Here is a 19,591-nt window from a genome sequence, read left to right on the forward strand (position 1 = left end):
CCAGCAGAACCATATACCACAGTGCAGCGAATAATACCGCCCCAGCAGAACCAAATACCACAGTGCAGCGCAAAATACCCCCCCAGCAGAACCAAATACCACAGTGCAGCGAATAATACCGCCCCAGCAGAACCATATACCACAGTGCAGCGAATAATACCGCCCCAGCAGAACCAAATACCACAGTGCAGCGAATAATACCGCCCCAGCAGAACCAAATACCACAGTGGAGTGCAAAATACTACCCCAGCAAAACCAAATACCGCAATGCAGCACAAAATACCACCCCAGCAGAACCAAATACCACAATGCAGCACAAAATACCAGCCCAGCAGAACCAAATACCACAATGCAGTGCAGCGAATAATACCGCCCCAGCAGAACCAAATACCACAGTGGAGTGCAAAATACCACCCCAGCAGAACCAAATACCACAGTGCAGCGTAAAATACCACCCCAGCAGAACCAAATACCACAGTGCAGCGTAAAATACCACCCCAGCAGAACCAAATACCACAGTGCAGCACAAAATACCACCCCAGCAGAACCAAATACCACAGTGCAGCGTAAAATACCACCCCAGCAGAACCAAATACCACAGTGCAGCGTAAAATACCACCCCAGCAGAACCAAATACCACAGTGCAGCGTAAAATACCACCCCAGCAGAACCAAATACCACAGTACAGCACAAAATACCACCCCAGCAGAAATAAATACCACAGTGCAGCGAACAATACTGCATACTTAGCAATGTTTTGGTTGGTAAAATAGATTCAGGACAGTTGGCAACTATGATACTGCAACGGCTTCCGTTTTGCCTTCCATCATAGTATTCCATGCTAACGGAATTCATCCTGAAAACGTCGGTTCGCTCATCCCTACCCCTAGCTACTCTTCTGAGGGGCTCTTTTTCATCTTTGATATATGCCCCCCCCCCCCCCCTCTTCTACCTGCACCACTGACTTGTAGGCTCTAGCATTGTAAGGATAGCAGTTTTTTCCTTTTTTTGAGTTTACCCTCCAATAAATATCAGGTAACAAAAAAGTAAAAGTTCGATAGCAAAAATAATTGCGCTAATGTCGGTAAAGCGCAATATAACTGTGTAAAATACATATTAGTAATGATTCAGATAATTACGGTAGTGCTACAGTCCTGAGATAGTCAACTGCTTGGCTAGACTGTACTGGGAGAAATGCGGCGCTCAGCCGGCCGGGGGCGGGCTACTATAAGGAATACGGTAACAGCTGAGCGTGGCAGAGCAGGAAAGATGCAGCTTGGCCCCGCCCCCGGCGCTGGCTGCTGCGCGCTGCTATGCACTGCCGGGGTTGCTCGGTGGACTATACAGGGAAGAGCAGCGCTGTCCTGCACTGACAACTTGGGCACCGTGCATGGGGCTACTGCCCGCTGGAAACAGTCACCAAGGGGCAGTGTCGGCCCGGCCAGACCGGTGGATCGTCCCTTACACAAGTGGGAGGGTGAAAGGCCCCTGCACGGACCCGGAAGCACAAGTGAAGTCCACGGAGTGTCTGCTCCTAGTGCTGTATGGGCAGCCTGGCACCGGGAATGGGGGATCAGCATGAGGAAGCCCCGCATACCCAGGACGTGCAGCACACAGCGGGCAGCGACCAGGAGGAGGACGACGATGATGAGGAGGAGGATGGGGGTCTGCAGGCTGGGGAACCCAGTAGAGACACAGAGGAGCCCGCCAGGTTGGTCCGCTCCGTGGGGCACAAGCCCAGGAAGAGGTGCAGCGTGTTGTGCACCGTCTACTGCGTGGAGAGTGACTTATCTGGGGAGCTGCCAACGGTGCCCCCTGCGGAGCAGGAGCTGCAGCGCCCTCTGGCGGACAGCACCCCTCGGAGCTCCGTGCGGGGGACGAGCGAGCTCCCCCTGAGCCCGGCCAGCCTGGAGCTAGAACTGTCCCCCTTCCTGATCAGCAGCCTGGCCGATGGCGGCCCCAGGGTGATGATGAGCTGCCGGGTGTGCTTGGAGGATAAGACCATCAAGCCTCTTCCCTGCTGCAAGAAAGGAGTGTGCGAGGAGTGCCTGAAGCGCTACCTGAGCTCCCAGGTAACCAGGGTAGGCCCAGGCGCTGGCAGTCGCATCATGTGCCAGGAACTTTCACACAACTACCTTTTAAAGGGGGTCTCCAGGATTCAAATATTAGCAGGTCATTAGTATGAGATCGACAGGGGTCTGTTTCCTGGCACCTCCACCCATCGCGGCGCCGCTCTGTCACCGTACAGTGATGTCACCGTACATGGGACTGAGCTGCAATACCAAGCATGGATGCTATCCAACAGACAGCGCTGTCCTCAGTAAGCTGCAAGGAGGCCTCATACAGCTGATCGGCAGAGGTGCCAGTGTTCTGTCAGATTCCCTTACCCCACGTGACTTCCCGGGGTGTGCGCCTCCATGCAAGCGCAGTACCAGGGCATGCGTAAGGTAAAATTAGTGAGCGTTGACTTATGGACACCGCGCGTGCGCTCTCAGGGGTAGGGCGATCTGGCGGTCTTTTGTCTTGTTAAATCTCCTTACCCTCGCACGCGCGGATTGTAAAATCTCCTTACCCTCAAAAAGCGCGCTGTGTAGTCAGAGTAAGGAGATTTTACAATCCGCGCGTGCGCAGTGTGAGGGTAAGGAGATTTAACAAGACCGTCAGATCTCCTTACCCCTGAGAGCACACGCGCGGTGTCCGTGCGCACGTCCATGAGTCAACGCTCACTGTAATTTTACCTCATCCATGCCCTGGTACTGCGCTTGCGCGGAGGCGCCGTGCTGTGGTATTGCACTTTTGCGGAGGCGCACAACCCCGGAAGTCACATGGGGTAAGGGAATCTGACGAGGTAAGGTTTTCTGAGCAAAACACCGGGAGTTGGACCCCACAATCTCATATCGATGACCTATCCTGAGGATAGGTCATCAGTATGTCAATCCTGAAGAACCCCTTTAAAGGGCTTCTGTCACCCTACTAAAGTGATTTTTTTTTTTTTTTTTTTGGGCTAGTTAAATTAGTTATATTGCGATCTATGAAAATATAATGGTGTTACTTACTTTGATCCAGCAGTTTCTTCTAAAAACGAACTTTTATAATATGTAAATTAGGTCTCTACCAGCAAGTAGGGCGTCTACTTGCTGGTAGCAGCTGCAGAAATCCGCCCCCTCGTCGCGTTGATTGACAGGGCCAGCCGGGATCTCCTCCTCCGGCCAGCCCTGTCGGCATTTCAAAAATTGCGCGCCTGTGTTCATTCGGCGCAGGCGCTCTGAGATGAGGAGGCTCGTCTCCTCAGAACTCCCTCAGTGCGCCTGCGCCGATGACGTCTTCTATTTCGGTGATGTCATCGGCGCAGGCGCACTGAGGGAGTGCTGAGGAGGCTCGCCTCCTCATCTCAGAGCGCCTGCGCCGAATGAACACAGGCGCACGATTTTTGAAATGCCGACAGGGCCGGCTGGAGGAGGAGATCATGGCTGGCCCTGTCAATCAACACGGCGAGGGGGCGGTTTTCTGCAGCTGCTACCAGCAAGTAGCCGCCCTACTTGCTGGTAGAGACCTAATTTACATATTATAAAACTTCGTTTTTAGAAGAAACTGCTGAATCAAAGTAAGTAACACCATTATATTTTCATAGATCGCAATATAACTAATTTAACTAGCCCAAAAAAAAAAAAATCACTTTAGTGGGGTGACAGAAGCCCTTTAAGAAAGTTATGTCTGCTGACTAGTGTTGAGTGAACTTGTGTTTTCAAGTTTGGCGTACAAGGTTTGGGTTAACAAAGAATTCCGTTATGGTCCCTGGTAGCGGCATCCATTACGGAATTTTTGGATAACCTGAACCTTGTACGCGAACTTGAAACCACAAGTCCGCTCACTACTGTTGACGGCTCTTCCCTATAAAACTGAACGCTGTGTTATAAAGAGGGTAGGGCTACCTGTCCGCTGTTTACTTCATACAGCTTATAATGTCGGTGCTGAGCGGGCAGGAAATTGTCAGGACCGGGGCCTGTAACTCTTAGCAGTATGTGGGCACTTCTTCACCTCTGGGGGCAGCCCCCCCCCCACAGGTGAACATGTCCTGCTGATGGGATTCACTCATCTCTATCACAGACCCATTATTTCTATAGAGCCGCGAGCACATCCGTATATTTTCGGCATATCTGTATGGCCGTTCCGTGAATTAGAGAACATGTCCTATTGTCCGTATTGTGGACCAGAATATTGATGGGAGTGAGAAAAAAGGGCAATGCACACAGAAGGTAGCGCTATTCTGCGGTCTGAAATGTGGCCACAGCTGTGCGCGTGAAGCTTTAGCTGAAATGCTGAGAGGACGGCCTGTGTGACGTCATCATTCATGTGAAAACCCCTCTTCAGTCTGACTTACCCACACTTGGGGGGGGGGGGGGGGGGGCCTCGGCCCTCGGCCCTCATTGGTGAGGTCTGCAGAGTGTATCTACATAATGGTCTTCTCAGTGGTGGGTTCACTGCAGATACTGTGGATCTTCCACCACCAGGGATGCCCTGAACCCACCACCGAGTTGCCAGACTCCAAGTTCCTGCTTATTTCTAGCATGCATGGAGAAGCCTCCCAGAGGCACACAGTGGTTAAAGCTTCCCAAGATGGCAACTGCGCCCTCAACTGCGCAAGCGCTGAAAGTGTTTAGTGCAGAGTAGAGGATGCAGCTGGCATGGGGGGCTTCTCCACGCAGGCTGGGCTCTGAAGTGATGTAGAGGTTTCTTATGCCCTTATACATAAATTATTGTACGTATTTATGTAAGTGGTGCCAATCTCAAGCCATTGCTGTGTAGATAATGAGCGAGTAGTGTAAACACTTCCTTTTCCACTCATTTCTATGGAGGCAGCTACTAACCCCAAGCCGCAGTACATTTATAAAACTAACAAAAAAATTTACTAAGAAAAATGTGCAAAAAAACCTGCTGCAGATTGCACCAAAAAAGTGGTGTACATGACAAGACCGTAGTAAATATGGCCTTATGCTGGATTTACACTGCCCAACTGAGCCGGCAATTATCGGGAGGGAATTGTTCCTTCCTGATAACTGCCTGCTCGTCAGTGTAGGTAAGAGCTTCATTTACATGCAGTACCCCTATCCACTGCTATAGCTTGTTCTCATACAGCTGCATTGTTTCTGGGAAGCCTAAACTGCTGCCCAGAAACGATGATTTAAAGGGGTATTCCTTTTGGAATAACTTTAAGATCGGTGGGGGTCCCATTGGTAGGTATCACGAGAATGGGGGCCCCGTAACCCCTGCAGACCCCTTGCAGCTCCCCTAACATGACTGGAGCGGCTGGTTGCACATGCGCTCGGCCGCTCTATTAATTTCTATGGGAGTTCCGGAGATATTGGAACGCTCTACTGTGTGACTGGCTGCTCCTGTCATTTCAGGCAGCTGCATGGGGTATGGGGCCCCCGTTCTTGTGATCGGTGGGGATCCTTAAAGTTATCCCCCATGGATAGGGGATAACTTGTACCAACTGGAATACCCCTTTAATATTCTGTTTGAAAGATCATTTCGCCGGATGAACGAGTGAGTGTTTTGCTCATCCATCAGGTGGTCGGCAGCACATTTACATGGGTCAATTATCGGGAACGAGTGTTTGTAGTAATGTTTGTTCCTTGATAATTGGCCTGACTATTGGGGCAGGTAAATCAAGCATTAGACAGCTTTTAGGCCTACTTCAATGCTTTGAAAAGTATCGAGAGAGTGCGGCTACATTTGTTAATGATATCCTATTTATTAGAGGGCCATACATTTTTGTTTAATTTTTTTTTAATACAAAATGTTAATGTATATAAACCAAGAGACGATGCAGGGAAGAGAAAAGCATCTCTAGCAAGGTCCAAATTGATGTGCCTTTTTTCTAGCTTGTAAGGGTTCAGCCACGTAGTCAGGTATCCTGATGCAGTTTTGGAAGCAAAAATCGGGTCCTTTTTACAGGAGTAAAAGAAGTACATATAAATATATATATAATGTGTGTGTGTGTATATATTTATATAATATGTTTTTCACCCTATAAGACACACCTGCCCATCAGAGGCAACTAGAAATACAAAAAAATATAAAAAATTAATCGCACCTCAGCTCAGACCTCCAATGTTAATAAGTCCCCCAATCAGACCTCAGATCAGACCTGCATAAGCCCCCCAATCAGACCTCAGATCAGACCTTCATAAGCCCCCCAATCAGACCTCAGATCAGACCTTCATAAGCCCCCCAATCAGACCTCAGATCAGACCTTCATAAGCCCCCCAATCAGACCTCAGATCAGACCTTCATAAGCCCCCCAATCAGACCTCAGATCAGACCTTCATAAGCCCCCCAATCAGACCTCAGATCAGACCTTCATAAGCCCCCCAATCAGACCTCAGATCAGACCTTCATAAGCCCCCCAATCAGACCTCAGATCAGATAAAAAAACAAAACAAAAACCACTTGCCTCTCCTGTCCTGGATGTCGCCACCGCTCCTCACATCCATCGCTTTTCTTCTTCCTGCCGCGCACTGTACTGTGACCCGACCTGCACAGCGTAAGGTCACAGCTCACTGACGTCCTCACTCTGTGTAGTATTCACACCATAAGACGCACTGGCAGTCCCCCCCCCCCCCCCCTCCCACTTTGAGGGGGTAGTGCTTCTTATAGAGCGAAAAACATGATATATAGTTTTATTTGAAAGAAAATCCCATAAAGTGTATTCTGGTACAGCAGTGGTCCTCTGTGTATTCAGTAATGAACTCTGCCCCTTTACTACTACTTCTCACACTGCTAGGGGCATGTTGACGCAGCAGCTTTTTGACAAGGATTTTGGCATATTTTCCAAGCCAAGATCTGCATAAAAAAAAAGAATGATTAAGATAAGCATCTTATTGATTAATCTGCTCTGTGGTTCATACACTATGACGCAGGTGTACGGATTTGAAATTCGTGTCACTGAAAGAAAATAGATTTGTCCATTCTTGCCCAGTTTTCCGCACAGTAGCGGTGGTCGGTGACCACATGCAGATGATATTGTCCCCATTGGGGCTAAAACCATGTGCTGATCCAACTCCAAGGCACAACATTACATTCCTGCTGCTCCTGGAAAAATATGCCCTAAAAAAATCTCGTGTCCTCAGTTTACAGTTATCTACTGCTTATGTTGAGAGGGTTTTCAAAGTGTTGTCCTATCCTCAGGATAGACCACCAGTAGCTGATCGGGGGGTGGAGGGGTGCTGACGTGTGAAGTCGGTGCCAGAACTAAACAGCACTGTGAACATGAGGTTAGGCCAAGGCTGGAGGCGATCAGCATATATTGACTGTGTGATGCCTTTGTGTGTCTGTCTAGACGTTGTATACTTAACCTGCTGCTGTAGTTAAATAGGGGAATTATGGATATTAAGGTGTAACTTACCTCCTATAAAAGATGAGCCATTTCATTACCTTATTTTTCATAAGCAGTTCCACACTCCAGCGCTTGATGCCAAACATCTCCACTGATGACTGATCCCTAAGTCTTCTGCCCCATGGATGCAGTTACGTCCTAAGGCCTCTTGCACAGAGGTACACGCTCCCTGTGGCTCCATAAAGAGAGACTTTCTCCTTGACCTAGTGCTTTTATAAAAACTGCAATACTTTCTGTAAATTTCTAGTTTCTATTTAGTTAAAATCCCACTCGCAGCAGCATTTGGAATAGCAGAGGGACCTCCACTACTAGAGGCCTTCTTGAAGGCTTTACACCAGGGATCGGCAACCTCCGGCACTCCAGCTGTGGTGAAACTACGACTCGCAGCATGCACACTTGCTTAGCTGTTTTCAGAACTCCCATAGAAATGAGATCTAGAGCATGCTGGGAGTTGTGGTTTCACCACATCTGGAGTGCCGCAGGTTACTGACCAGCTTTAAACAGGCTGACACAGGAAGAGCCTTGCCTCTCATTTCTGTGGTGAAGTGGAAGCAATGTCCTTCAACATGCTAGTAACAGAACAGTGACGCAGTAGATGGCCGTGGACATTCAGTAAGGCCCCATGTACACAGCCGTATCCGCTTTGTGTTCCGCATATTGTAGATCCTCAAAAGAAAGATACCGTCCATGTTGCATCCGCGTTTTTTTACAGGCCCATTGACTTCATGGTCTGCAGTTTGAGGACAAGTAGAAGACATGTTCTATCTTTTTGAGGAATGGACATACAGATGCGAAAAAGCACACTGATCATCCTTGTGCTCTCCACATTCGTATGTCTGTTTCGCAAAAAAATAGAACATGCCCGCAAAATGAGGACCACGGACCGATTGAAATCAATCGGCCTCCCAAAGAAGTGCTGATGGCACACAGACTGCATCAGTATTTCGCACATCTGCAGTTTGCGTCCGGCACGGTCTGACGATGAGACTGGTTAGTCTTTCACCATTCAGTCATAATCTCCTTCCTCACTTTTCTTGTGCTGCTAGTTCTGTATTGGACTGAAAATCCCAGAGTAATTCCACATGAAAATTACAACTATTTTTAACAGTAAGAAAAAAAAACTGTTCTTTTTATAGTCAGTACTTTCCATATGGCGGTATGTTATTTCTAAAGTTCTACTTGTATGATTGCTTCACCAGTATTCAACTATATAGTGTGAGTTGTCATTCAGAGAGAACGTGATTACTGTGATGGTGGAAGGAAAAGCACATTTACACAGGGCATCACCCATCCACAGGGTACATGTCTGACTGCCGGGGGTGCAACCGCAAGACTTGGCATAGCTATTAAAAGATTTTTCCTCTAACAACACATCACCTATCCAGGGCCTAAGTGTGTGCTGGGTGTCTAACTGATGAGACCCCCGCCAGCTAGGAGTTTGAATTGAGCCGAGGTCGTGTATGTGCCCTACTACTCTATTCAATCTGTATGGGACTGACAAAGATACAGGGTACAGTGGGTATTCCAGGATTTTTAGATTGATTACCTACTGATGGGGTAGGCCATCAATATCAGATCAGTGGAGATCCAACGCCCTCACTGATCAGCTGTTCAGGAAGTGCTCTGGCACTTGAATTACACCGCTTCCTCCATTGTGTAGAGGACAGCGCTGGTTACTGCAGCACTGCCCCCATTAAGGTGAGTGGGAACAGTACTGCAGTAAGCAGCTCCAGCACCAGAGTTATTCGCAACAGCTGATGGACATCAATATAAAAATCCCGGAAAACCCCTTTAACCTGCACATACACATTAGATTTTCACAGGTTGTGCGTCCTGACCGGCCCCAGTTTTCTCCCTCATTCACTAAGCATGCCTGCCTGGTTGAACATGTATATTTTGTTAAAGGTTTTCCTGGAGTTTGATATTGAGGATCTTTCTTCAGGATAGGTCATCAAAATCACCGATCACCAGTTCAAAGAGGCCACAGCGCTCCTGTTCATTGGTCACAGGGTCCAGACGCAGCTCAGTTCCATTTAAGTGAATGGGCCTAAGCTGAAATACCAAGCACAGCCATTAGCAATGTATGGCTCTGTACGTGGGCATGCAAAAAACAGGCTAGTTGCTCACCCAACACATTTGGGCAGAAACACATTAGTCAGTTGTTGTTGGATGTTTTATTTTTATTTTTTATAAAGTTAAAGCCAGGACAAAAACATAGTGGGGACTCACACCCTGCCCCCTTTTTGGAAAGTGGTGAGGACAGCTTAAAAATGGCATTTGCACAAAAATGGGGGTTTGTGATTTTTATTTTTTATGCCAGTTTTCTGGCGTAGGGGTAGTTGTAAATGACCCCATAAAGTACTGTAAATGTCCTAATATATATGCCACTATTATATTGAGTTTGCATGTAAAAATGGCAGTGATTGTACGGATGACTATGTCCTTCTGCTATGTACACGGCGGTTGAAAAACTGGTATGTGTACATTATTTAATCTCATTGGAGATGACGCGGTAATGCAAGTAATTTTCCTTTCCTTACACTCATCGTCCTGAGGCTTTCTCATGATTAGGCTACATTCGCGTCGTGTTCCAGCCCTACATTTGGCGTATGCAATGTGAAGACTCCCCCGGTCTATATAGGCCAAATGTACATCCATGGTGCGCCATTCACCTGACTTAAATTTTGAAACATAGGATTCCATGGGCAACGTATGCCACTGCGTACCCCTACGCTGGTATACATGAAGGCCTGCTTTTAGAGTTTTACCTTGGTCAGTACTTCCGGTGGGTACTTCTGATGGAAGGCTGTAAATGACATGTTTTTAATAAAAAAAAAAAAAATTCTACAAGTTACATTTAAAGAGGTAGCCCCTTTCTGAAAAATCTCTGCCAAACTTGTGGGTACTACCTAAGGAAGTTCCTGCCCATGTCTCTTACTGTTATAATCAATCCCCCCCGCACCACAGTGGACTCCAGTGACTGACATGTCCATAGCAATCAAGATGGCTGCAGGCACGTGTTTTACCCATGTGACTGTTTACCTGGCTGCGTCTTCATCTGTGTTGGCTCTAAGCATTCAGCACATGCGCAGGTACAGTAGACTCTGTTGCGTTTATCTGCGCATGCGCGGAGTGCTTTCAGTGCTGGTGCCGAAGGGAGGTCAAGATGGGAGCAGCCAAATACTCGTGCAACAAGTCCAATACCTGGAAGTCCCTCCTCGTCTGAAAGGGGCCTTAGAGGGGCAGAACTTAAAGGGGTTGTCTTGCTTCAGTAATTTGCATTTATCATGTAGAGAAAGTTAGTACAAGGCAAGCCCCTTACAAAGGGTACTTTCACACTAGCGTTTTTCTTTTCCGGTGCTGAGTTCCGTCCTAGGGGCTCAAATCCGGAAAAGAACTGATCAGTTTTATCCCCATGCATTCTGAATGGAGAGCAATCCGTTCAGGATGCATCAGGATGTCTTCAGTTCAGGCTTTTCAGAAAACCGTAGCATGCTGTATTTTTACCTCCAGCCAAAAATCCGGAACACTTTGACTGAACGCCGGATCCGGCATTTTTCCCATTGACTTGCCTTAATGCCGGATCCGGCGCTGTGTGTTCCGTCAAACCAGATCCGGCTTTTGCATGTTAACCCATAAATGGCGGATCCCTTTTTTCCAATGCATTTTTTCATTGTGATCAGAATTCAAATGTAATCTGTTTTCACACGTTATTCCGGACCCCGCAGGCAGTTCCGGCGACGGAATTGCCCTCAGGATTCAAACAACGCTAGTGTGAAAGTACCCTAATGTCTTATAATTATCCATATTGCTTTCTTTGCTGGCTGAATTCATTTTTCCATCACATTATACACTGCTCGTTTCCATGGTTACAGACCACAATGCAATCCATCAGTGGTGGCCGTGCTTGCACACCATAGGAAAAAGCACCAGCCTATGTGAGCTCCCATGGTCCCGGCCATCAGAGAGGCTAAAGCTATTTCCTATAGTGTGCAAGCACGATCACCACTGATGGATTGCAGGGTGGTCTGTAACCATGGAAACAAGAAGTGTATAATGTGATGGAAAAATGAATCCAGCCAGCAAAGGAGCAATATGGATAATCACAATATATTAGTAAGAGCCTTGTATTAACTTTCTCTACATGATAAATGGCACTTACTGAAGTGAGACAACCCCTTTAAAATCAGCAACGTGAACGGAGAAAAAACAGTACTCAATATACCGAATTTATTTAGATTTCTTTTTTAAGTTCACTTTAGCTTACGTGTATCTGGCCTCCTGCAAGTTTTCCTGGCTACAATGCTTTATTATATTTTGCTTCCTTGTATCATCTTTATCTTTGTCATTTTATCTTTATTGCGCCGGGTTATGACACAAAGGTCCCTTCCAGTACAAAGAGGACAGCAGACCTATGTTTTATCTTGGAGTAATGAAAAAAAATGAAATTAGCTGATTTTGCGACTAGATTACGGTAATTCATTTCAGCTCCAGGACCGCCAGGTGTTGGGACGAGAAAGGATTAAGCAGCTGGATACCAACATGCCCCATCCTTTTTGCTCTCAGCGATGTATGGCAGTGACATCCTGCTTGACTGAGCCAAGTGTGCATGTGTATAGGGGGGAGGTCTGAAGCGATAGCTAGGAATGTAACATACCGCTAATCATCCAACCAAGGCACTTTTCACACTTTGTCGCAGTATGTGCATTTAATGTCTCCTATAGGCGGCCATGCTAATTTTGTATTTATATTTTTTTTTTACTGGATGGCTTTGTATGGAATATTGCAGTTTATGGCGCTATTCCATGTAGTTAAAAATACACTCTCTCCTCTATCAGTATAATGGGAGCCTATGGGCCCAATGCACACTACTGTATCAGTTTTGTGGTCCGCAAATCGTGGATCCGCAAAATACAGATGCGATCCATGTTTCATTCTCAGTTTTTTGGCAGGGGTCCATTGACTTCAATGGATCCCTGGTCCGTATAGGACATATTCTATCTTTTTGTGGAATAGACATATGGATGCGGAAAGCATACGGATTAGGGATCGACTGATATTGATTTTTATTTTATTTTTTAAGAGCCGATACCGATAATCTGTGAACTTTCAGGCCGATAGCCGATAATTTATACCGATATTTCATATCTCATAATATATATTATATTAGTAGTCACTGAGGTGGTGAAAATTTGCATTTGGCACTAGTTTATTATAAATGTAAATTATAAATTTAATAAAGTCGTTAGTTGATAGTCAATTTATAATATACGAATGCCAGATTCCACACCATCCCCCCCCCTCCTCACTGACTTTATTAACCCCTATCAGACCTTAGATCAGACCTTTTATTAACCCCTATAAGACCTCAGATGAATAAAATAAAAAACTCCTCACTTCTCCTGCGCCACGACTCCTCTTAATCTCCGGGTCCGGCGTCTCGCTCCCCTGTCTTCTCCGGCCTGCTCTGCACTGTCACCTTACAGTGTATGCACTACGTCCTGACGCTGTACGGGGTCAGGACAGTGCAGCGTGGGCCCCATCAAAGAAGACCAGGGAGGGTGAGTATCGGAAGCGCTTGCTGCGCTTCTTCCCCGCTCCCGGCACCCGATGCATACTAGTGCGCGCTTCCATAACATAAGCGCTCACTAGTATACGCTTTTATGCGCATTATCGGTATATCTGCAAGGTTAGATGCCGTTACCGATAATGTACAAGATCCTGAACATCGGCCGATATTATTGGTACTTCTGATAATTGGTCGATCCCTAATGCGGATCTCTCCGCATCTGTATGTCCGTTCTGCAAAAAGATAGAATATGTCTGCAAAATTCAGACCACAATCCCATTGAAAACAATAGGTCCACAAATCAAATGCAGACAGCACACAGACCACATCTGCAGATTGTGGACCGCGAAACTGATAGTATCGTGCATGGGGCGTAACATTGCAGTAGCTGCATTATTGTATCTTACCTATTACCACAATATGGTCATAGCGGTAGGTGGCCAGAAACTGGAACCTCATATGATCTGGATGCTTATTTCGGTTATCGAGGTTTTGCCGCTCTGGGCCTTTCTTGAGCTGTGTATTAAAACCAAGGGATGCATTTATCAAAACTGTCTGAGTTGCCTATAGCAACCAGAGCTCACATTTCATTTTTTCGGAACTCTTTAAGAAATGGAAGGTTAGCGTTGATTGGTTGCTATGGGCAACAAAGACCGTTTTCCTGTTAGACAGTTTTGATAAATCTGGCCCCAAAGTATTTTTTGTAAAAACTCTGTTCTGCCAGACTGTCCATCATTTTGCTGGAAGTAATAGCGCTGCTATGTGACAGAATTGGCAATGGAGGCTCCAAACTGAGCGTCCCACTCAGATGTGAGCAGAGGCGTCGTGTAAGTTCTCCTACTACGTCTTATGAATTAAGGCATCAAAAAGCGAACCCCCACCAATTATGATGTTCATTTTATGGATCAATGCTCTGTAACCTTGTTTATACACTGCTCAAAAAAATAAAGGGAACACAAAAATAACACATCCTAGATCTGAATTAATTAAATATTCTTCTGAAATACTTTGTTCTTTACATATTTGAATGTGCTGACAACAAAATCACACAAAAAAAAAAAATGGAAATCAAATTTTTTAACCCATGGAGGTCTGGATTTGGAGTCACTCTCAAAATTAAAGTGGAAAAACACACTACAGGCTGATCCAACTTTGATGTAATGTCCTTTAAAACAAGTCAAAATGAGGCTCAGTAGTGTGTGTGGCCTCCACGTGCCTGTATGACCTCCCTACAACGCCTGTGCATGCTCCTGATGAGGTGGCGGACGGTCTCCTGAGGGATCTCCTTCCAGACCTGGACTAAAGCATCTGCCAACTCCTGGACAGTCTGTGGTGCAACGTGACATTGGTGGATAGAGCGAGACGTGATGTCCCAGATGTGCTCAATTGGATTCAGGTCTGGGGAACGGGCGGGCCAGTCCATAGCATCAATGCCTTCGTCTTGCAGGAACTGCTGACACACTCCAGCCACATGAGGTCTAGCATTGTCTTGCATTAGGAGGAACCCAGGGCCAACCGCACCAGCATATGGTCTCACAATGGGTCTGAGGATCTCATCTCGGTACCTAATGGCAGTCAGGCTACCTCTGGCGAGCACATGGAGGGCTGTGCGGCCCTCCAAAGAAATGCCACCCCACACCATTACTGACCCAATGCCAAACCGGTCATGCTGGAGGATGTTGCAGGCAGCAGAACGTTCTCCACGGCGTCTCCAGACTCTGTCACATGTGCTCAGTGTGAACCTGCTTTCATCTGTGAAGAGCACAGGGCACCAGTGGCGAATTTGCCAATCTTGGTGTTTTCTGGCAAATGCCAAACGTCCTGCACGGTGTTGGGCTGTAAGCACAACCCCCACCTGTGGACGTCGGGCCCTCATCACCCTCATAGAGTCTGTTTCTGACCGTTTGAGCAGACACATGCACATTTGTGGCCTGCTGGAGGTCATTTTGCAGGGCTCTGGCAGTGCTCCTCCTGTTCCTCCTTGCACAAAGGCAGAGGTAGCGGTCCTGCTGCTGGGTTGTTGCCCTCCTACGGCTTCCTCCACGTCTCCTGATGTACTGGCCTGTCTCCTGGTAGCACCTACATGCTCTTGACACTACGCTGACAGACACAGCAAACCTTCTTGCCACAGCTTGCATTGATGTGCCATCCTGGATAAGCTGCACTACCTGAGCCACTTGTGTGGGTTGTAGACTCCGACTCATGCTACCACTAGAGTGAAAGCACCGCCAGCATTCAAAAGTGACCAAAACATCAGCCAGGAAGCATAGGAACTGAGAAGTGGTCAGGTCACCACCTGCAGAACCACTCCTTTATTGGGGGTGTCTTGCTAATTGCCTATAATTTCCACCTGTTGTCTATCCCATTTGCACAACAGCATGTGAAATTGATTGTCACTCAGTGTTGCTTCCTAAGTGGACAGTTTGATTTCACAGAAGTGTGATTGACTTGGAGTTACATTGTGTTGTTTAAGTGTTCCCTTTATTTTTTTGAGCAGTGTATTTCAAAGACTTAATATGACCTGCAACAAAACCCCACGCGTTTTGGCATAGTGTATAAGCAGGACGGTGTTGCTCTCCGTGTACTTATTAACCAGTGGATCACTACGCAGCATTGTCTTAGAATCAATACGCTGACTCGTTGTTAGACACGTTTACTACAGAAGAGCTTCAGCTTTTACCAGATGGATAAATGGACCAAAGCTAGATACCACGAGCTGCCAGAATAAATAGTGTGTGTTCTTGTTTCCCAGACACATGTTCTTTGTATGGCCTGACCTCCTCAGGATAGGGTCTGACTCCTGGGACCCCCATCGATTAGCTGTCTCCTGTGAGCACCGTGGCCTTCTTGCAGCTTAGCCTAGGCCACTGACGGACACTTTTATCGGTCACGTGGACTAGGCGCTGCTCTGCCCCACAGAAGTGAATATCAAGCACTGCCACTATACAATGTACTGCACTGTGCTTGGTGAGCATGGAGAAGGCCTCAACCATGACCTATTCAGAGGATAGGTCATCAATATAAAAGTCTCAGGAAACCCTTTTAATGAACTATGACAAAAAAAATATGGGATCAGTAAATTACTAAGGCGATACAGGTGGAAATAAGCCAGATTGTAAGGTTTCTAGCAATTCTTTATAGACTTGTCCTGTATCAACAGATGTCAAAGGGAGTCTAGCACCACCCTGGACTGTTTTTAACCGCAACTCCGTTCCATTGTCAAGTGTACCTCTAGGTCATGATCACTCTTATTTTGCCCCCTAAAAACAAGTGTTTATGCTAATTAGGTTGAACAAGCCCATCTCCTTTATGTGTGCGCCTGCGCAGCTGTGAGTTCATCCCCCTGAACTATACATCCTTCTGGCGCACGTGCAGTTCAGTGGATGAAGCCGCTGTCCACAGAAGGTAACAGACGGGATTTGCAGCGGCATCATGAGGCTAGGAGGTGGAGTGAGGCCCCTTTAAGGGCCCATTCACAAGACCGTATATTTGAGTCCGCATCTGTTCCGCAATTTTGATTAGGCATTTCTATCATAGGGCTGCCCGTTCCGCAAAATGCAGAACGCACATGGCCAGTATCCGCTTCATGCTGGACCACAAAAACGGATAGAACGAGCCCTAAATCTGTGGATTTCTGGTGTCATTTCTATTGTCCCGGATTACTGTGGTAACATTTTGCCTGTGTCACAAGTTCGGCCTATACCGGAGGTTTGAGGCTTATGTTCAGCATAAACATGAACTGTCAAGGACAGAACTGGCTTCTTGTGTCTATTAAGGGAGGGATAAGCAAGTTAAACTGCTTGAACCTGTCATTGAGGTGCTTAAATACCTGTCCTCAGCTATGGGTGTATCACAGCAAAAAACGTGTGTTCTCAGTGAATTACATAAGCATCTTTTATGTTTTGTATTTCAAATTATATGCAGCCCCTCAAAGGCTTTAACGTATCACTTAAGAATCTGTCTACAACATCATCTGATCATACACAATATATATAAGATAAACTAAGACTACTTGCCTCTTAAAGGATGTATTTCTCTCCTCCCCAATTTCCCGCCTCTGCTGTTCTGACGCTGCTTCGGTCCATGCTCCTCCCCACTTCCTGATCCTGTAGCGGCATTATGTTATGTCGCCAATGCGACTTAGAATTGCAAAGTTGCGCCTAGACCCTCCGCTGTTCTGGATCTTTAAGAAAAGGCTTTCATCCAGCAGACACGCTGCAGACGTCTGCTGGGTGAAGATATGCCCCTTTACACTACCCGGCATAGAGGGTTGGCGTGGCTTGGGTTCCAGCGTCTTGGGCTCCTGCCTGCAAGGATTCTGTTTCCTGCCTGCCAGTTTATTTTACATGGGTATTGCACTAAGAAAAACTGTCTTTTTAGTATACCCTCCCTTTGACCCCATCAGCTAACTTTATGGCTGTCACCTCCAGCGCTTGACTGCTAATCCCCCATGTTTTCTATCCTTATCTCAGCTGTCTCGGAGTCCTATGGACGCAGAGACAGCTGATAGTAATGGTGAAGCAGGGAAGCAAGACTGTGCTGGAGCTGGGATCGTGAGGAACTAGGTGAGTGTGTGTGTGTGTGTGTGTGTGTATGTATGTATTAGGGATCGACCGATTATCGGTTTGGCCGATATTGAGGATTTTGAACGTTATCGGCACCTATTTTGCCGATATTCCGATAACGTATTGGGAACACAGAACGCGCTGCTCTCAGCGCGTTCTGTGTTCCCTCCGCAGCACAGGGGAGAAGGAAGCAGTGTCTCCTCCCCCTGTGATGCTGCTACCGCTGCCTCCAATGACAGGACGGAAGACAAGAGGAGGGGAGGGGCTGTGGCCGCTGCGCCACCAATGAAGATGAGTCTTTCATTAATTCAAATACAGGAGGCGGGAGCTGGCTGCAGAATCACATAGCCGGCTCCCGACCTCTATGAGCGGCAGCTGCGATCCGCCGTAGTTAACCTCTTAGGTGCCGCGGATCGCAGCTACCGCTCATAGAGGTCGGGAGCCGGCTATGTGATTCTGCAGCCAGCTCCCGCCTCCTGTATGTGAAAGAGAGGTATCTTCATTGGTGGCGCAGTGCGCCCCCCCCTCAAGCAGTGCGCCCCCCACCCCAATAGTAAAAACATTGGTGGCGCAGTGCGCCCCCCCCCCCTCAAGCCCCCTAGTATTAGTCATTGGTGGCGCAGTGTGCCCCCCACCCCCATCCCAATAGTAAAAACATTGGTGGCGCAGTGCGCCCCCCCCCCCCCCCCCAGTTCTAATCATTGGTGGCAGTGGCCACAGGATCCCCTCTCCCCTGCTCCTCCGATCGGAGCCCCAGCAGTGTAAGCCTGGGGCTCCGATCGGTTACCATGGCAGCCAGGACGCTATTGAAGCCCTGGCTGCCATAGTCAGCTCCATGCTGCTGTGTGCACAGAGCACAGGGCAGCAGGGAGAGTGCGAGATCCTATTCACTCTGATAGAGATCTATCAGGGTGAATGGGACAAGGGTTCTAGTCCCTAAGGGGGCTAAAAGTTAGTAAAAAAAAAAAACACAAAAATATTAAGTATAAATGAAAAATATTTACAAAAAAAATAAAATAATAATACACGTTAACAATAAACATTAATTTTCAGCAGATTTGTGTAGGAAATTTTTTTTTTTCCTCAAAAATAAAAATACCCAGAATATCGGTATAAATTATCGGCTATCGGCCTGAAAGTTGACAAATTATCGGTATCGGCCCTAAAAAAAATCAATATCGGTCGATCCCTAGTATGTATGTATATATATATGTATATATATATATTTTTAACTTCCTTTGAGATGACACATGGCTGCAGAAATAGTGTATATAGGGGGCACCTGGCTGCAGAACTATTTTCTCTGGCCCCATAGAAAATGAATGGAGGGCGGCTTCACCTGCCGGGCTCTGTTCTCAATATAGGTGCAGGTCCCAGCGGTGGTAACCGCACCTATAAGACAATGGAGGCATATCCTAGCGATATGCCCCCATTGTCTGTAATGAGACAACCCCTTTAAGTCATTGGCCTTTTAAGGATTGCAGTGGGGATAGTTTATTTTAACCCATTCTGTGGGTATAGAAGAATACTAGTTTGAAACCCCCTTAAAAAATGAACTCCTTAAAGTTTTTGTATACATTAAGAGACTGGCAGGACCTTTGTTGGTGATCATACTGATCCCCAGTGCTGGCTCCTTTGCTCCCAAGCCCCTGTTTCTTGTCTTGAGTCCCTTCATGAAAACGTCCTGTTTGACGCCGTTACAGCCAATAACTGATCACTGTTTCCCTTGCATTATGTTAAATGGTCTTGTGATGTAAGGGGAGCAGATCTCCACTGTGGCCAGTGATTGGCTGCAGCGGTATTAAGATAAAAGTTTTCATGGAGAAACCCAAGACAAGCAGCGGAGGCCTGGAAGCGAATGAGCCAAGGCCCAGCACCTAGGGATCAAGGAAGCATGATCAGCAACGTGAATCTGGCTAGTCTGAGAATTCAAAGAAATTAGTGCACAACCCCTTTAACTGTGTGGGCTGTAGCCTAGGAAACCTCATGCTCCTAAGCATCCCATTTTTTTATTGGAACACTACAGTAGCCATGTGGGTGAGAGTAGGGGGGGTTCTA

At 47.0% G+C, this 19,591-nt stretch overlaps 1 protein-coding gene across 4 annotated transcripts in view; it reads left to right on the plus strand.

The window, feature by feature from the left end:
* Positions 1–1,236: 1,236 nt before the first annotated feature.
* The window catches only part of RNF217 (ring finger protein 217), an 87,696-nt gene continuing 69,341 nt past the window's right edge, over positions 1,237–19,591 (plus strand). For all 4 annotated transcript variants that reach the window (XR_005778402.1, XM_040429093.1, XM_040429094.1 and 1 more), the window contains exon 1: positions 1,237–2,072. Coding sequence is in view for 3 of the 4 variants with exons in the window: in XM_040429093.1 (XP_040285027.1) it covers positions 1,545–2,072 (528 nt within the window). In the remaining variant the exon portion in view is untranslated. The remainder of the gene's footprint in view (positions 2,073–19,591) is intronic.

Source organism: Bufo bufo, chromosome 4 (genome assembly GCF_905171765.1).
Source record: "Bufo bufo chromosome 4, aBufBuf1.1, whole genome shotgun sequence".
Lineage (NCBI taxonomy): Eukaryota > Metazoa > Chordata > Amphibia > Anura > Bufonidae > Bufo > Bufo bufo.